Genomic DNA, 19,950 nt, shown 5'->3' on the forward strand with positions numbered 1-19,950 from the left:
GAATGAGAAAGTAATAACTATTTTATTACTTCATCGGGCATAAGCAGTTCTTAATTTGGCCTTGGAACAGTATTGCTTTATCTTGCCATCAAATTAAGAGCCTAACAAGTCATGTATTATGGAGAAACATTGAAGTGAGAGATAAATCTTCTGAAGCTGATGAATTACTTATCTTCATCAAACTTTCAACTGCTAAGTAGGTAAAAATCTCAAGTGTAGGAGGAGAGTTTAGCTGCATCTCTGCAGATTGATGGTTTTGCAGAAGGAGAAATGCTGTAGTCTGGAGAACCTCTATTGGTTTCTCATAAGATGAAAGTTATCTCAATTTAAATAACTAATAAAGCTTGTATGGTGTTTAAATCTGGTTAGGAGTAAAGCAGAGCCTGCAGCTCTGTCCAATGGTTAAATACTCCTGTGGCAAGGAAAATCCTCAAGGTGGATAGCAATCAGCCCTGAGTTAACAGCAAAGAAGGGCAGGAAGGCTGCTGTTAATCTGATGTTTAAGGTCAGTTTTTTCATGCAAGATTGGAGTGTATTTTTTCTCTCATATAATTTATATATTTGCATAATTTCCTTGTGTAATAATGTGAAATATATATTTTTTTTCTCACTTGGTTCTTTCCTGCGTGTAAAACCTGGAGAGATGGAATCAACTAATTTCTTTTCAGCCTAATTATATGTGGATCTTAATTGTTTTGTTGAATATAGCATTTCTAATTTTTTTTAAAAGAAAGTTAGATTTGGTGATTGGGTCAAGAAAACAAAGAGAAAAATATTTCTGATCACCAACGTGGCTGTGAATTAGCATTCTCTGCTTAAATGGGGGTGGTTAGTTTTTTGTCAGTTGCAGACGTAGTATCCGAAATTAGGAGCTATGTTGAGTCGGAATCATTAAACTCCTACAGGAAATTAGTGTTTCTGTGCAAGTCTGGGTGCACGCCAGGGTGTTTTGAGCAAGCCCTTCATCTGGTCTCCTTTGTCGCTGTCTCACCGATTCAGGCTCCTTTGCTACATCTGCCATTCATCTCAGAGGTTCTCCAGCGTTTACGCAATGGTCAAAACACTCAGTTACCAGAAAAATCCAGAAAAACCCTCATGACTCTGCTTTCAGTGTAGTGATTTTTACCTTGTGTTAGTGTTTGAATCTTCTCTGAAGGCTGCCTTGCCAAATTTTGTGCACAGTGAAAGTTCTACGTAAACAAACTGCTCTCTCCCTTCTCCCCCTGTAGCACGTGATCTCCTTGTCATGTTCTCCTAGAGTGATATAATTAATTAAAGAGTGTTTGTACATGGCTGACTGTACTGTTTATGCTGCTATTAAATTTATTGCAATAGCATCTGCCACTGCTAATAATGCGAAGAATGGGAAACAGAAGGTTTGGCTTAGTGGAGTGAATAGTGGAAGGAAAGATGGAAACTAGAATAGTCAACAGCGGTCCAAAACACATCAGATGGCTTGTGTAAAGAACAGATTTCCTTCCAGCAGCGGGTTTTACAGAGAAGCAGTGAACTGGAGTTATGCAAATTGTCCATGGTAGCGATTTACAGTAGGGCAGGTTACCAGTGTTCTGTAACTGCTGTCACTTAATTTTGTGATGCTGTACGTTGTAGGACACAGCTCAGCAAATGCATGCAAAAAACTTAAACTAGCTGTTAAGATATATCTTAGCTGAGAGCTGAGTCCTGCTGGAGAGAGAGTTACTTTCTTTGCAGTCCCTCCACAGATTCCCTTTTCCTCTTTCGATCTGTGTGAAGATCCGGTCCACATGCTGAAATCAGCGTGTGTTCTTGCATCAGTTTCTTTGGACCTAGAGTTTCCCTGGCTGCTATTCCCATCCAGAGGGTCATACCATCTGTAGGTATATTATGTCCTTTCCTCTCCCCCTACTTTCCCAAGTTTGACATAACTGTGTTCACACCGGTGTTCTGTTTGCCATGGCGTTTGAAAAAAATATTAGCAAACCAGATTTTTCTAGTCAGAAGTTAATTTTCACAGTATTGTTCCTGAGGTGAAAGCCTCAGCATGAGCCCTGTTTGTTCCGGGGGTTGATTATGTTGTTACATGAACTCAGATGATTAGAACCGAGAAAGTCATGCATTCTGTAAAGCTTGCTGGCACTCCAGTAGCTAATGTTGCAAGACCAGGTGTGTGAGGAATAAGGCAAAGAAGGATGCCCCTAATGTCTCACCAGTGCTGAGACACTCAGCTCTGCTCTGCTGTGCTGTCCGCTGAGGCTGGTCCTCTTAGCGAACAGGTTGTACAAAATGCCCTTGGACATCTCAGGAGCACAGATCTGCAAAGGGCTGTGTGTGTGTGTGTGTAATGACCGTGTAGCAGAGCACAACACTGCGAATCTTGATTTTACCTGGAGCTACTTTCTCTGGTGAACGGATAGGTTTATTTCTACCAGTGTTACCAACCCTTTGTTGGAAAGTAAGGGGGTTCTGTTCTGGTTTCAACACTGACCAAAAAGGTAGTTTTGGGGTTTTTTTCGTAGCTGGTAGCATGCAATTAGAGTTATTGCAGAACATCTTTTAATTCCAGGCCAGAAAATGAGCAAGTTTTTGCAGATTCTGTGGAAATTACCATATGATGAAAACATCTGGACCCTCTGAGGAGTGTAGTTAACACTGTTTTGGAGCATCCTGTTCCAACTGCCCTAATTTCACTAGCATGATTTCTTTTGATCAAGTTCTCTGAATCTGGTGAGGCTCCTTATAAAGTAATCTGTCTTCATGAACTTGTCTCCAAATGGAGGACTAGCATCTTAGCCCTTTAGTAGTCAAGTTTTCAAGGACCCCCGATGGTTTTTTCCTCTGAAGAAGGAATCTAGAGGGAGGATTGAGAGACCTGTGTTCCCATCCCCTGGTAGCTGTGGGCTATAACCGCTAGGCTTTCATTTCTGTAGTGGTGGAATGATGGTCGAAATGGTCCGAGTGCCGTAGGAGACCTTTATCTACATGCGCAGACTAATGAAAGGCCCATCTATGCCCCTCTCCTTGTGTCTCGGTATTTTAGGTTTTTCTATCTGGATCTGAGAAAATCCCTTTGTACTTAGAAGTTTCCTTGGACAGGTGGATTGTGGAAGGGGGAGGAAGGACAGAGACATTCTGAAGAACACTGCCTATTAAATATTTTGCATAAGAATCTGTTTTGTGTTGCTAGATAAGTTATGCTAATTCTTAAATTGTTTAGAGGTGCAGTGGCTAATACTACATGTAATCAAATAGATTCCTAGCTACAGTTTCATTGCTTATGATGCCCTTCTTGAAATGAAGAGTAAAATGTGGCTTCTAGACTAACCATTTTAATAACTAGAGCAGTTTCCAAGTGTGTCATGCTGAGCTGTTCCCACTGAAGGCAATGGGAGGTTTGGAAATCTGTCTTTGGAAATCAGCACAGTGGTCAATTGCAAAATACTTACTGTAATGCGGTAGAAAAAGTGAAGAGGTTGTTCATGTAAAGCAGTTCTGTTTCACATTGTGGCTTTTTCCTTTTGCAGGTGAAGAGTCTACATTTTGCTCATCTGGCTTCCTACAGGAGAAACAACGTGAGTTGAGGTTCTCCTTTTTCTGTGTATGGAGGCTGTTCAAGAACTAGAGATAATAGAATTGAAGTGTTAAACAGCACAGGTGTGGTGTTAGGTTATGTTGAGAAAGGAGATGGGTGTGGAGGACCAGGATTATTTTGAGTTTTGTTATAATGTATTTATTTTTAATGTGAATTATGAAAATGTACCAAGAAAGTGCCTGTAGTGTTATTTGATGCATTGGTGCCTTATAGCATTGGCTAGAGAGGCAGAGATGGAACATTTGAGGGTGAAGCTGCTGGTTTACTGATAGCTCATACAGGACAATACACCATGGCTTGATTTGGAGCGTAGAAGCCTTCAGCGCTTTGTGCTCTGGACTTTCTTCTCCCATCTCTGATAAAAGGAGTGCCAGAGGTGTTGCTGTTAAAGGTTCTGAGTACTGTAGGAGTGAAAAGTAGGGCAATGCCTGACATTGCTAGGGCTCCTTTGCTGCTGGTGCCCCACTTCGAGGAGTGTGTTCATCTGGCACTGTGCTCTTGTATTGCTTGCTGAAGAGAGCAAATTGGCTTATAGAAATGAGTGGTGTGAATGGGGGTGTTTTCTTTCATCACAGTTGTCTCTGGGGACAGTTGTTGATTGCCCGCATGGAGTTCAGAGTGAAACTCTTGAGTGTTTGCTCTCCTGCAGCTATGTTCATAAGCCCATGCTGTCATGCTGTGCCAACCTCTTCCCCTGCGGAGATCATGCTTTGCCCAGCTCATCTGTCCTGGTCTGAGAACTCGAGCTGAGGAACACTTGTAGTCTAGATCCTTGGCTAAACCCTGTGTGTTGCTTTACTCCAGCAGAAGTCCATAATAGTCATGCACAAGATGTGGTAGCATGTGTGTGCATAAGACTCATTCAGTGAAGAAGCAGTGTGGAAGCTAACGCAGGGTCTGCCTCATGTTGTGGCTTCCCCAAACAGGGCTCAGCCATGTGGGCCATTATTTTCCTCTAAACAGTGTAGTTTGCAAAACTGCATCTGCAGTGTTATGGTATTCTTTATCATTTGTTAATAGAAAGCATATGTTACAGCCTTCATGTGAACATATTTCTCATGACGGATTTGTCATTATAAATGGCTGGTAATAGCACAGCAGATGGCAAGAAATGGCATAATGTCTTATGGGAGTGTGATAATGGAAATAACAGTTTTCTTTGGGCACTATCACCACTTTATGCTTTGTACCTAAAGCATGTTCTCTTGTTTTTACTCAAAATTCCTCCCTAATTAATATGGCAAAATATTAGGGATGTTGGAAATGGTCTGGGGAAAAAAAAAGGACCTGGCTTATTTCTTAGTACATGTTTGAGCTCATGTTCTCAGAAGGTTGGGAATGATCTTGTGAATTCTTTTCTCTTAGGTTCAGGGTACTTGCTTGTTTATTTTATTGTCTCAGATGGAACTCGTGCTTTTCATGGCTGATATGAGGTGTTGAATCACTGTCTGAGCTTTTCATTTGACCTGGCTCCCCTCATGCCGATGGCTGATCTTAAGGTCCAATGTACTCCACATGAGGAGGCTGTTTGGGCAACAAGTTGGGTCTCTTGTGACATATAAATGGTGAACTGACTGCCCCCCATTCCCTGTCCCCCTGCACATCTAGAGGGGGAGGAGGTGGAGAAATTGGGAGCAAAGTTAAGCCTGGGAAAAAGGAAAGGTTGGGGAGCAAGTGTTTTAAGATTTGTTTTTATTTCTTATCATCCTACTCTGATTTGATTGATAATAAATTAATTTTCCCCAGGTGAAGTCTCTTTTGCCTGTGATGGTAATTGTTGAGTGATCTCCCTGGCCATATGTCAACCCATGAGCCTTTTGTTAAATTTTCTCTCCCCTGTCCAGTTCAGGAGTGATAGAGCAGCTTTGGAGGCCATCAGTGCCCAGTCAAGGCCCAGCTTGAATTTGCTCTTCTCAGTAAGGAGGGCTGGAGCTGTGCAGGGTGGCTCAGCAGCTGTGTCTGGATGAGGAGGTGGTTTGCTCCGAAAGCGTTGAAACAAAGGCTGCGTTTTTGAAAGCTCTCAGTGCGTTTGGAGACCTGGTTGCTTTTGTAAACTTGGACATTGAGAGAGAAGCTAAAACTAGCCACCACTACCACCTATTCGCTGCTGACTGGGTGCCTGCAGAGGAGCTGACCTTCTTGAGGAATGAAGTTTCAGCATGTTCTCCTATTCCTAGGTCTCCTCTCCTTGTGCCAGGTTTGAGAAGCCTGGTGGACTCTGTAGTTGGTGTGTTTATAAGCTCTCAGTGCGTTTGGAGACCTGGTTGCTTTTGTAAACTTGGACATTGAGAGAGAAGCTAAAACTAGCCACCACTACCACCTATTCGCTGCTGACTGGGTGCCTGCAAAGGAGCTGACCTTCTTGAGGAATGAAGTTTCATCATGTTCTCCTATTCCTAGGTCTCCCCTCCTTGTGCCAGGTTTGAGGAGCCTGGTGGACTCTGTAGTTGGTGTGTTTATAGGCTAATTAAAAAGACAACACAAATGAACAGGAAGTTTTTAGTTTTATCCCACCCTGACCTTTCCTGGCTGCATCACTGGCTGGTGATGTAAGCTATGATAACCCACTGTTTCTGACTCTGTATGGCGTTTGAGTACCTGTTTTGTCACTGTCATTTACATAATGATACAATTAACATAAATTGGTGTAATGATGGTATGAGCCAAGATAGCTGGAAAAATCTATAAAATGTTAATATCATCAGAGAGGTTCAGTCCAGCAAAACCATGTTGTTGTTTTACCTCATTAAACCCCTTCCAGTAAATAGTAATACACATAATTTCTCTGTAATCAGTTTCATTTCAGTGCCTAATTAGATTTCTGTCATTCTGGTAATGCTGACCGTTACTGTCTCCCATAGAGCTTTAACTGCTGAGTAGTCGTGCCCTTCATATTGTCATCAGGGCAAAGAAGGTCCCACCACTATTTAAGTCTCTGGTATTTAACCTAAACAGTAAAGCTGAGCTTACATAGACCCAAAGTCTGATTATCTTCCAAAGTATGCGATCAGCAAATCTCCGAAAATGCTACACGTGCCACATGTGTGGCAGACAGTGCTCTGCCTACCTCACTGTGGGACTGCCTTGAGGTCAGGCAAGTTGGTTTCTTTGGCAGCGCAATGCTGGAGATCTACCCATTGAAATTCCTGACTTGGGCTGCAGATCGGCCAAAAACCACCTGGCTCCCCTTTGCCTTTTTTTTTTTTTTTTTTTTTTTTTTTTTTTTTTTTTTTTTTTTTTTTTTTTTTAAAAAAAGGATCTCCTCGTTCTCTTTGTTAAAACTGTACTTCTAGGTGCAGATTTTCCACACAAGTCAGTGTACATTCTACCATAACCTCAGCCTGAACCTCTGGCAGTGTGGCAGGGTTCTGACAACAGTTGAACTGTGTGCCTCGTATGCTTCCGTAGACTGATCTGTGCATCATCGTTTCTGTAACCTCTGATACTGCAAGGTGGTACCATGCGTTTTCTTTCTTTTTCTCTGAAGTAAGAAAGCAGTTTTGAAAGAAGCCCGGTTTTATGATAGAAGGCTCCTTTAACAATGGAGTAGAGACTGTATTAAAACAGTGCCTAGAATCCTAGTGTCCGGTGCTCTAAGGCGTTCTTGTGAGTGAAGCAAGGAACAGGCCTGCCACCTGGCATTTGATGCAGTAGGGAAGAAGCAAACCACTCCCTTCGCTTGCTGAAAGTCTATCTTTAGAACAAGGTTTTTGAAGGAAAAGCACACCAGTAATCCGGGGAAGGATCTTCCCTCGTGCGTTGCACCGTACAGAGAACTGAAGAGGTTGGTGGGCATGTGATGGGGAGTCCTGGGTTTCCTGGTCAGTATTCTCTTGGAGATAAATCTTGTGGTTCACTATAAGGTGGTGCCTTAGTGACCTGAATAATCCTTTTTTGTGACACAAAACTAATGTTTCTGTGGTGCTGGTTCTGTTGTGAGCTTAGGAGTTGAACAAATGACACTTTTCATCTGATGTCCTTCAGAAAAATGTGAGTCTTCTGGACAAGCAGTAGGAAACAACAATTTTTATTAGAAGCAGCTTTAAATTAGAGAAAATTCCAGAAAGCAATTCCTTTGGTGGAAGTTCAGGGTTCACAGGTATGTATTGTTGCCGTTGGGTTTGTCTTCTGGTGTTTTGTTTTGGTTATACTGTTTTGTTTTATACCAGATTTAAGTGACTAATCCTTTAAATCCTTGCCTGCCAGAAAGGCAAGAATAATTACCTTGCTTTTAAATTTGGAGAAATGTAGCCCCTGAGGTTAAAAAAGTTTTTGCTGGCTATAAAGAATGAGTGTGGTAAAATCTACTGTAGAATTAGCTCTCATTCCTAATGCGGCAGAGTGGAGAGCGTTTGAAATGTTTTCTGGACTAAATTCAGTGCTTTTAGAGTAACCTGGCCAGACCCTACTTAATCAGTGTTCTTGGTGAGGTGAAAATTACAGTCTGCTCTCTTAGGGTCTGGCAAACTGCCTATAAACATACGTCAGATGGAGTGGAACCACAAATAGGGTGGGAATTCAGAACGCCAGAAAAAAAAAAAGTAAACTGAGTCATCTATAGCAGGGTGTGATGCATTTATTTTCTTCTGACTTGCTGGAAAAAACAGAGGAGAATGTATTTAAATCCAGAAAGCTGTCAGTAAACTACTTTGTGATCACTTAGTACAATCCTCTCTCATTAACTCCTGAAAGTTGTGTCTGTCATGGAGGGAGGAAGGCCTCCCAGTTTTTCTCCGAACAGCTAACCCTTATGAGATGAATAGAATTTTAAGACTGCAACACTGCAGTCAGCTGAAGTTTTGAATTACAAATTAATGATGGTGACATTCAGAAGGGTCTCAAAGCCGCCTCCTCCTCCTCCCATGAGAGGGAGGAGGAGCTGTTACAGAGACAGGAGGATTGACATCTCTGGAATTCTGGAATCACTGTCTGTAGAAGGAAGAACCACATTCATCCTCCCCGAAGAACTGACCCCCATGATTTCAGGTGAAGTAACTTCCTTCTAGTGAGATGTTGCAATATTTAATTTCTCTATTTAAGTCTGCTGAGGTGCAGGAATAAAATCTATAGACAGCCCGGCACTTCTGGTTTGTAATTGTTTTCATTTAAAACAAAAGACTGCCATAGTTCTTATAAAGAACTTTTGCTAGTCTCTGTTGCTCCTCACTGTGTGAGAAGGTTACATCCAGGCAGAGGTCAAGATGCTGAACTGAGCAATAAATCATGTCAATTTTGCCTTTTTGTCACATTTTAATAAACAGCGACTGATTTGTAACTTTTAATGTGCTGTAGCTTAATAAAATAATAAATCAATATTCTGGAGAATGACGGCGTATAAGGTAAGGAAATAAGATGAGGAGGAGAACTCATGAAGAGGAGCACATTTAACAGATGAGGCAGAATACATCTCTACTGGTCTAGGTATCACTAGAGTTCCTGTTTCAAAGGAAACTGGTTTGTTGTTCCTAGGTCAGTATCGGTTGGTTTGTAAGTTGCTGGCAGACTAAACAAATTGAACCTGACAGTGTTTTAGGTGTTCAAGTCTTCCTCTCAGGCGCACTTGTATACATTATCTGTTTCCTGTCTTAACTGAAGAGTCAGTGCTAGGAAACAGAGATGGCTGCAGAAGCAATCACATTGTAGATGTTTTCAATTCTAAATGGAAACCTGTTCGGTTTCAGTTTTGCTGCTCTCTTTTTATCACCTTTAAAAAAAAAAGCCAGCTGAGTGATGTAAAACTGGAGTTTTCATAATACTGCTAGAAATTGGAAGAGAACATCTTACCAAATACCTGGTATGTGGGTTATAGTGGCCACCAGGTGCTGATTGTTAAAGAACTGTTATGTTTTGAAGGCCATAAAAAACCTAAATACTGTGTTCCTATGTCTTCTAATTCAGAGAATGACTGAGGTTGGAAAGGGCTTCTGGAGATTTTCTAGCCTAACTCCTCTGCTCAAATTAAAGTCATTTAGAGCAGATTGCCTAGAGCTGCATCCAGCCAGGTTTTGAGTATCTCCATTCCAATGTTTGACCACCCTCACAGCAAAAAAGTTCTGTCTTATATTTAAATGGAATTTCCTGTATTTCACTTCGTGCTCATTGCCTCTTGGCCTTTCACTGACTGTCACGAAGGGGGCTCTGGCTCCATTGTCTTTACTTACTACATTGATAAGATTTCCCCCACATACCTCTAGCCTTCTGTTCTCAAGGCAAAACAGTCCCATCTCTCCCAGCTTCTTCTCGTGGTAGGTGCTCCTGTCCCTTATTCATCCTTAATCCTGTCCCTTTGCTGGTCTTGCTCCAGTGAGTCCATGTCTGTCTTACACTAAGGGTACTAAGGGGCCCAGAAGTGGACACAGCAGTGCAGATGTCATCTCATCAGTGCTGAGTAGAAGGGAATGATCACGTCTCTTGACCTGCAGACACCCTTCTTATACCAAGATGTGGTTGGCACTCTGCTGCAAGGACATATTGCTGGATCCAGGTCAACTTGTTGTCCGCCAGGATGCTCAGGTTCTTTTCTGCAAAGCTGCTTTCCAGGTGGTTGGTCCCCAGCCTGTACTGGTAAGTGCAGTTATTCCTCCCCAGATGCAGGACTTTGCATTTCACTTAGCTGAACTTCGTGAGATTCTTTTTGACCCATTTCTCCAGTCTCCTTGAGATTCTTCTGAATGGCAGCATAACCATGTTAGTGGTGTTTCAGCTACTCCCCCCAGTTTTGTATTGTCTGCAAGCTTGTCACAAGCACACGAGTGTGCTCTATCCTATCATCTAGGTCACTGATAAAGATGCTAAACAGAACTGGACCCAGTAGTGACCCCTTGGGTCACTGGCTTACAGCTGGACTTTGTGCTGCTGCACACAACCCTTTAAGCCTGGTGGTTCAGCCCGTTTTCAGTCCATCTCACAGTCCACTTTGGTAGCCTGCACTTTTTCCATTTGTTTGTGAGGGTATTATGAGAGACACTGTTGAAAGCCCTACTAAAGTTGGAAGAAACAACATCTAATGCTCTCCCGTCATTCACCAAGCCAGACGTCTCATCAAAGACGACTGTCCGGTTGGTTAGACATGATTTCCCCTTTGTAAATCCATGCTGATTACCAGCAATCACTCTCTTGCCCTTGTGTTTGGAAGTGAAGCACAGTGACCGGTAGAATACCTCCTAGACAGCAGCAACTCAGAAGTTTGATGTTTTTCTTCTTGCCTCCTCTTTCTTTACCTCAGAAATAATTGTTCCAGGATCTGACTGTAGAACCCTGTAAGCTAAAGTGTAAGTGGGCTTCAGCGTGTTTTTTGCAAAGCTTTGCTCACCTCCTCTGAGGTAGATATCTCCTAAGTGCTCTAAGAGACAGGAATATGTAGCATTCCTTTCATTTGTACGAAAGAGATTGGCCACATGTATAAATGTGACAAGACAACAGTGCTAATCAAATTTCATCCTACGGCTGTTTCCTAGGTAACTAACACACACAGCTCTAGAAAAAATTCTGAAGAGACCAGAGAGATGCTGTAGCAATTCTCTTCAATGACTGAAGAAACACAGTGGGAGAAGAAAAATAAGGTGGATAGTGCTATATCATCATCTTTGTCCTCAAGGACAGAGAAGATTTGTTCCAAGGGCAAGCCTTCTCATAGCCAGCTGTAGACATTTTATAGAATAGAATATTTTCAGTTGGAAAGGACCTACAACAGTCATCTAGTCCCACTGCCTGACCACTTCAGGGCTGACCAATAGTTAAAGGCTATTATTAAGGGCATTGTCTAAATGCCTCTTAAACACTTGACAGGCTTGAGGCATTGACCACCTCTCTAGGAAGCCAGTTCCAGTGCTTGATCACTCTCTCGGCAAAGAAATGCTTCCTAAGTTTTGCTTCCCGAGGGCAGCAGTGGAAGCCTCATGGTCTTAAAGCTGATATTGTGAATGTTCCACCACTTAGAGCACGGTGCAGTCCAGCCAGTCTGTCTGCGTAGTTACAAGTTGGTCTTTGGGTCTGTTTGATCGTGCTCCGAAGTCAACGCAGAGACTTGCATTGTTGTGTTTATAACAGAGCATGTTGAACGCCTGATCCTGTTGTAAAATGGTATTAGCAAAGCACTGTGTTTCTTGGCAATGTCATTCCTTTTTTTCAGGTTTCAAGGGTTTTTGAGGAGAAGCTGTCTTTTGCTCTATGGTCTGTTACTCCTGTTTTGTATCCTTGTAATGGAGCACTGCAGGTGCTTCTGGGACTTCTCCAGGTAGTCACAGAGATTTGTGGAAGAGCTGGCTCCTGAAAGTCTTTGTAGAACTTTAAAGGCTTAATTCACTTGCCTATACGTAAGTGTTTAGTGCAGTTTAAGACACATCGGAGTATCTAAGATATGTGTATGGGATTATATAGAACCTTAGATGACCTGCTGCTGCTGCAGAAAGGTACAGAAAGACCAGTGGCAGTTGTACTGGTATTACACACCTCTGTCTAAGGACCTGAATCCTGTTCTAAGTGTTGCTGTTAAGAATCTAAGAGCCTTTAATATACAGGGCTGCAAGAAACCTTGTCTTGTTCTGTTTGTCCACAGGATTTCCTGTGAACAGATCTTTCTGCTTAGAAAGTAGAAGTATGCCTTACTTCCATAGGTGTCTCTTAAAGATGAGGCAGCCAAATATTTATATGGTTAATTATGTCTCTTTTCCTTTCAGGTGAATTATATAGAGCCTCTGTAAGAAAACAAAAGTTCCCAGCACAAGGCAGTGTGGAAATACATGAGGACAATGAGGTGAGATTGTTTCCCAAAACAGTCTGTGCTGATTTCCAAGGAGCAGACATGTGGAAATACTCTCATATTATGGAATGATAAACCCATTTGGTGGCTTAGTGTGACCTTCGCTTGTTCAGTAGGTGCACACACAATCACTGAAAATCGTCAGAAGCTTTTTAGACATTGCATAGTTAACTTAGGTGGAAATATGACCCAGTTCTCTGAAGAGAAATTGTTATGTCTGCTTAGTACTTCAGGGGAAATGCAGGTTTTGTGAAGCAGATTCTGTAGCAGTCATCAAAAGTAACAGAATTGCTTTTTTTTTTCCAGAAGCAGCAAAGAATCTAAACAAGTTGCGTTCCTTCCAGTTAACTGATTAAAGTCCTCTGTCCACACATAGGACAGGCAATGTTTTCTTTTTTGAAGAATTCCAGTTCTACAGGCCTGTGAAAATTATGTCTGTCTTTGACTGGTTTCAGATGTCCTTTTCGTTAGCCCTTAAGCCTCTTGTCTCAGTCGAGGTTGAACTACTGCTTTGAGGCAAATTAATTTCATTCCCTTTGAGTCCTCCTCTGAAGGAGACTTTAGCAATGAATTTTTTCCTGTTTTGAAGCTTTCAGTTCCACCACCCCACCAGCAGTACCACTTATGAGCAGTTCTTCTCATATTTACTGTTGAAGACTTTCGTTCCAGAACTTAGGAATAAAGTGTCCAGAACATTGCCCAATTCTCAGTAAATCAGCCAGTCTGGCAATTAATGACCCTCAGACAAAAACAAGAAACATTACTGTTATTTTTGTTTTGTGTTGATGCTTGGTTAGGAACTAGAGGTCTCCAGGAATCGTGTGGTTAAAAATGAAGAAGAAATGGCAGTCAAGATTTAAAAACAAAAAATGGCCTAATCTTTTAATCTATTATTGGGTCCTTCTTTGAGTGAACGTGACTCAAAAAGGGGTAAAGAAGGGGAAAAAAAAGCGGTACTGTGAGACACTCAAACCGTTTTTCCAGTCACAAGTAGATGACATCTTGTTTATTCTACAGAACACATTGGTTATTGTTCGTGTATGTATGTATTCTCATATTCGTAAATTAATTTGTGAAGATAATGGATATCAGCAATGATACATTTTTTTACTCCTTCAGTAAATGTCTGTGTAAGTCAGCCCCATTTTTCATTTTAATAAGAGGCTGCCAATCTCAGAAGGCTGAGAGAACTGTGTTCCTGGCTTTTACTGGATGTTTGCATTGGCAGAGAAATCTGTCTTTTTAGAACCTGGGATGATTTGAGTTAGAAGCTTTCCAGTAAATGCAGCAGCCTCGTTCAGGATACCTAGACAGACGTTCGTCTGGGCTGTCGGGTGTTAGAATTCTTTTCCAGTCTCAATATATTGAAAATAGCTTTTGATGTACACAAAGCTGTTGACGGTCTTTGTTAATATGAAACCTACATCTGTGCTACAAGGGTTTTCTGGCAGAGCACAGTGTGCTCTGGTTCAGACATACTTGGATTAAATGGCACGGAGGGCGCACACCCCACCCTTCCCAGTGGAGGCTGGTATCACAAAATATAACGGTGGGGTGGGAGAAGAAATCACTGTTGCTTGTGCACGTTGACACCAGGGATACCAACGTTGTCCAAAAAATGCTTCCTCCCTTCTTATTCCCTGTTTTTGTCACAGGAAGGAGTTCAGCACCAGAACTGCAAAACTCACGTGCTAATTTTGATCCTACATGGGGGGAACATCTTAGACACTGGAGGTGGGGACCACAGCAGCAAGCTGGCAGACGTCAACACCTTCAGTTCTGTGTTTGAGAAAGTGACCCGAGCCCATTTCCCTGCTGCTTTGGGCCACATCTTAATCAGGCTTGTTCCCTGCCCAGCAATCTGTTCAGCAGCTTTCTCTCTTGTTTCCAAGTAAGTGGGTTTGCATTTTGTAATGTTTGGCTTTGCAGTGTGGTTTTCTGTGACCTGTCTTTCATCATGAAAAGTTGCAGATACTTCTTAATCTTTTGCTTAATGCAAGGCTTGGAACGATTTTCCATCGTTTTCTAAGTGGATGTATTAGTTCAGAGAAAAAAACCCCAACAAACACAAAACCCCACAAAAACTAAAAAAAAAAAAAAAACACCCCCAAAACCAAACAACCCAAAACCACAAACCCAAAACCCAAAGAAAAACAACTCAAAACCCATGGTGGACTACAGCCTGTTGTCCACATGCATCCAAAAGAAAAAAAAAAACAAATTAGGAGGGGTCTGGGCAGAATAAGAAAACGGTGATGACTGTTAGCTTCTCCTCTACCCTCCCCCCCTGCCAAAATCTGACCCCCAAAAATCAGTAGTCAGCTTCTGTCTTATCTTAAATTGAAAACCAGCTAGGCCTGCCTGTGGGAATACTAGCTGACGTTTGTCTTATTTACCTGTTCATTACTTGGCCACTCTAGAGACTTGATGTTATAGAAGACCCACCTGATAGTTTTACTGTTTCCTGTTTTAGACACAAAATTGGCATATTGCTAACAGTGGTTTAGGAATAAAACGGAGATTGTGAAGTGGTGCTGAGAAGCTTAGACTGATTTAAGTAAATTCTGCTCTGAACTGGAAATTGAGAACAGAAAGAAATATCTAAAACAGGAGTGATTTAACACGTCTTCTTGGTAAGAGAGAATTTACATATGAACATAGTTTTTACATTTTAAGATGATAAAACTTCAAAATCTGTTTATCCGCAACAGCAGCTTCTGCACTTTGAGGTCCTCTAGTGTTTTGTGGTAAGACCACTCATTTAGCTTCATTAACCTCTAAAAATGCCGTGTACAGAAGTGCCTGGAGTGGGCCACAAAAGATGCATCTCTGGGAAACTCTGTTTGGCTGACAAAGGCTTCAGGCTGCAGAACGAGTGGGGTGGTTTGGTTTCATGCCTAGTGAGAGGGGTCCGTTAGCTTTGATGGGATTTGCCGTCTGAGCAGATCCATTTGCTAACTCCTGTAAATGGAGATGGCTCTCATGAGGCTGCCCTTACTAAAGTGTGAGATGGGTGGTTTGCTTTAAGCAGTTTGGTAGTTCGTTTGCATAAAGGTAGATAGACCCCAGTTCAGGGCTTCTAGAGAGCAACTGCGGGAGGATGCCGTGCATTGCAGTAGATACTGGAGCAGCTCTTCGTTAATGAAATCATTATCTCTGCGTCAGGTAGAAACTACTAAGTTCCTGGAAAGGAAACAGCTAAGCTGAGACTTTACTTTGACAGCTGGTACCTTGTTGAACATGAAAAGAGGCGATTTATGAAGGAAGGAGGGTGATCTGGCTGGTTTGTTGTCAGATATTAACACCAGGGAACAAAGGCAGTGAGCAAACTTTCCGCCTGAGTGCTGTATGATTGGCTTCCACATCATCATAACGATGATTAATTCTATCAGTTCCAGTAGTCTAGTTCTGATTGTGCTCTAGTTCTGGTACTAGCCCAAGGAGTAATCTAGAGGATAGTTCAGCAGATACAGAATATTCAGTTTTTGATAGTGTTATTTGTCCCTGTGGCTCTAGTGAAATGAATTTAGAAGCAATGAATGAAATTTTTCAGTAGTTTTATCCACTTCAGTAGCTGCTCTTCCTCACACACTTTTTCAGACTTGAAATTCACTTATTAAATGAAAGAACCTTTCAGATAACCTTTCCCTAGTGATGCTTTCATTGATGTAAATATTTTAAATGGCATGATAGACAAAGGAGAAATATATGCTCTTGGGCCTGCTTCAACTCTTCTACAAGTGTAACCCAGGAATAACTAATGAACTCTGTAGCAATGGGGAGGAGAGAATCAGATTTGTTTGATTTCTTCTTTTCTGAGCAAAGGGAAACTTCTCTCGGTTTTGTTTTGGGCTTCCCTTAAATGACGTTCGCTTTTATAGCCTTTTTATTGGAGTGTGGTGCCCAAGGTTACATCTGAATCTCAAGCAGAGCAGAAAACCCTGCAGAAGAGTTGGAGATGGTCAACAACCACGTTTTGGACCATAAGATGCAGGAATGGTGATGCCTGCTGTCCAGATGACGGAGTTTGAGAAGAGATGGGGAATACTTTAAAGTTCTGAAATATTAGCTGGCCTTAAAGCTGTGACCGGTATTTAGCAAGAGGGGGTGGCAGGGTGCAGACCAGACTAGTGGAAGGTGTGCCTGACAGTTCACGTCAAGGGGGAATACACTGAGACAACCAGGAAAGGAGAAGCGTGTGTATGTCCAAGTTGCTGCCATGTAAGGCAAGAGAATTGATAGTAAAAGAGGAGCTGAGGCATCAAAGAAGGTTTGGGAGATCATCCTTGCCCATTTGGGCCATTGATTAACATGGGGCTCATTAGTGTCTCTTAGGTGTCCCATAATGCAGTGCCTGCAGGGCTCATCTGGAAGAACTGCTGGTAGAGTGGAAGGAAGAGTGTGTGCTGGCAGCCCAAATGAACAGAGCTCCCACTCTTTCTCTGTTTTCTGATTCCCTCTTGTTGCAGCGCACGATATTCAGACAGACTGAAAATAGCTGAGCTGGATGTTTGAATGTCCCATAGAATCGTTCCCAGCACTGACATAAAATTGGTTTCTTGCCTTGGTATGTTCTTGCATGGAGCTGCTTGTGATTTACCCATTTGGGGCTGACAAAAGGAGAGATGATTCCCGCTCTCACATTTCTGCAGCTTCATGCTAGCAGCTTTCATAGTCAGATCTCCAGGATGCAGTTGTGGAACATAAACTTGTGGTAAATGTTCCATTTAGCAAATGGTGGGGGAGGAAGTGTCTTTTTAATTACTGTAATGTTTCATCGAGGATGAGCCAGATGACTGCCGAAGCAGCAGCACAAGAATTTTTTGTTTGGTTTGAATAAATCCTCCATTTTCGGCATGTGCAGCCCAAGGTAGTATAACCCTCTGTTTACCTTGGCACAGGCTTGGAGTGATGCTGTGCCTGCGTGCCGAGTGCCTGGGTGCAGAGGAATCCCTCTGAATGCACCTATGCAGTTCTCCTCCCTGCCTTGCGAACTGTGGCTTAAAGCACCAGGGGTCTTTCAGCGCCAAATCACTCTAGGTGGAGTAATCTAGTGAATGTTTGATTGCTTAATCTGGTCTGTTCCCATCTACTCCCATCGCTTTCCGTTTCCCGTATCTTTCATATAAATCAGAAAGACACTGTTTATGCAACCTGCGTAAATTTATAATGTGTGTCTGATCTCCTGTAACACTTTTCTCTGTCTTTGCTTCTAAGGACAGATAAGGGTTAAAAGCAGGGCATGTTCTTGTTCAAGCTAGATGACTTGAGAGCCATCGAGCCATCCAGTCCCTTTTCAGGGAGAAAATATCCCAGAGTGCTCAACTCAGGCTTTTTACAGCACATGATTTGATGAGCATACATTGAGTCAGACCTCCGACTAGAGCTCCTAATTTACAGTATTAGCCGAACTGGTGAATAGTCATTGCAAATTGGGGGGAGTGAAAGAAGGGCCAAAACTAAGTCACATTTGGGAAACAAACACTGAAGTAGGAAAACAAGCAATTTTTTTTCCCCTCCTGAAGTGTATGTCTGCTGTGCATTTGGATGATCTGATCAGCTGGCAAAATGACACTATGTGGTCGTGGGTAAACTGACACTGCTTGGCTGGCCCGCTGAGCTCCAGGATGTAGAATCTGTTACACTGCTTTGGATGAAAAATTCCAAATCATTGGAGTGCTTCAGCAAGAGGCACGTGTGGAAATGTTCAGTGAGGCTCAGGACATGAACACAGACCAGCTTCCATACTGGAGTGTTGCAAGTCTGTTCGTCCGTGACCCTGGTAATAGTCTCAAGGATGCAGGTTTTAGCAAAGACATAGACTAATTCTGTGTCAAACAGTTTGCTTTTAAATATTGTGGTAGCCCACCAAGTGCCTGAAGAGAGTGAACAGAGTAGTGTTGAAATTGCCTGCCTGCAGCTTTGGATGAACTTTGGATGAGCTGAATTACCCAAAATTCTTCTGACTTTCCTTTAATTTCTAAAGGCAACTTACTGTAGGACAATGTGACACACACCAATGTGCCTTACGTCTTTGTCTCTCTCTGAATTGTTTTCCCCACTCAATAAAATCAGTCAATAAAAATAAGACACGATTGTCAGATTTACTGGGAAACTGCAGGGGGCATGCCCAAACTAAAATAAAGCTGACATACTATCAAATTTAAGCTCGTGTTTTCATTCAAGTCACTTCCTTTTTGCAAAATGTTACTGTGCAAACATTTACGTATGATTTCAGAATGTGTGCAGCTTTGTTCCATCTTTTCGAAAGGTTGGGACACTGGGGAAAAATGTTTTTATGTGCTTTGGAACAGTACATCTGTCACACTTGTGCTCTAGAAAACAATATTCCGTTGCGAGGATTGGATTCCATTTTTTGGTGTAGTAAGTTGTTATATGGGCGAAAAAAGCTGAAAAAGAATAATCTCTTTGCTCTAAATTGTGCCTGCTTGCATGTGGAAAAATTGCACTGTGTGTCTAGCTACAGAAATGCCTTCTAGCATGATCTCATTCACTTAAAACTAACTCCTTGATTTTTCTTAAGCGGTTGAACTCGGTGAGGAAGTGATCCTTCCTGTGATGTCTCATTGTGAACTGCAATAACCCAACCTGTTCATCCTGTAATGCTGTGTGCTGCCTCTTGCACTTTCCTGATGACAGCATGTCCTTCTCTAGCCTCAATCCCTACAGCTACGATGAGAGCTGTCTCAGCAGCAGTGAAGACCACATCCCCCTGGCTGCCTTGCCCTTGCTGGCTGTATCGTCCCCGCAGTACCAGGATGCAGTTGCCATGGTGATCAGTAAAGCCAATCAAGTTTACAATGAATTTCTCAAATCTACAGACGGGGCTGGTTTCAATGGACAGGTAGGACTATTTTCTGTTACATCAAAGTAAAATTCCTTCAGAGCAGGGCTGTTTCATTCTAAGCCATTGAGTTGAGGTGTTTGAGTGTGGGACAATATTGCAAATATGACAGAGGAGTGTGAGCATGGGATTACCTGTGCAAAATGCCTTCGCAATGCCCAGCATGAGACAGACACTTCTGGAATCCTGTGCAGTATCTAACCTGGTACTCAGTTGGTAGAAGATACTATACCTTCTTCCACAAGCATCTTGACCACTATGCTCTTACTAAGTATTGCTATGAACTCTGGTGATGTTTAAGAGCCTTCGTTGTGCGTTAGGTGCGGTGGTACACGAGGCAGCGAACAGACACGCCAGCCCAAAAGGATAATCTGTGTTACTGAGCTCCTCACACACCCGCTATAGCTGATAAAAAAAGTTGGAACATCTCTGACTGTGAATCCAACATTTAACTTACTCTATTTCTTTTTTGCCTCCATCGCAGTAGTAAGAAAACAGGAGACAGTAAAGAGACTTAGAAGACAATTACTCCATTGCCAGCGGTGTCACAAGTTCATTAGATCAGAGATGACATTTTTGGTTTTACACAGTATCCAGAATAATTTAACTCCATTACCAATGCCAATAAGAATGAGGATTAGAATTGGAATGGTAAATTGAAGGAGATACTATTAACCCCCTGTCCCGGTTTGGGCTAGACTTCCTGGTTTCAGTTCCTTTATGGTGTGAGGGAAACAAGGTACATTGGGCACC

General features: G+C 42.2%; 1 protein-coding gene across 1 annotated transcript in view; it reads left to right on the top strand.

Moving 5' to 3' along the window:
* PITPNM3 (PITPNM family member 3) overlaps positions 1 to 19,950 on the top strand; it is a gene marked incomplete at its 5' end in the record, with an annotated part of 68,284 nt that overhangs the window by 21,806 nt on the left and 26,528 nt on the right. The window contains 4 exons of the mRNA XM_010142684.1: positions 3,504 to 3,551; positions 12,250 to 12,326; positions 13,988 to 14,223; positions 19,008 to 19,197. Coding sequence (XP_010140986.1) covers positions 3,504 to 3,551; positions 12,250 to 12,326; positions 13,988 to 14,223; positions 19,008 to 19,197 — 551 coding nt within the window. The remainder of the gene's footprint in view (positions 1 to 3,503; positions 3,552 to 12,249; positions 12,327 to 13,987; positions 14,224 to 19,007; positions 19,198 to 19,950) is intronic.

Source organism: Buceros rhinoceros, unplaced genomic scaffold (genome assembly GCF_000710305.1).
Source record: "Buceros rhinoceros silvestris isolate BGI_N320 unplaced genomic scaffold, ASM71030v1 scaffold4999, whole genome shotgun sequence".
NCBI lineage: Eukaryota > Metazoa > Chordata > Aves > Bucerotiformes > Bucerotidae > Buceros > Buceros rhinoceros.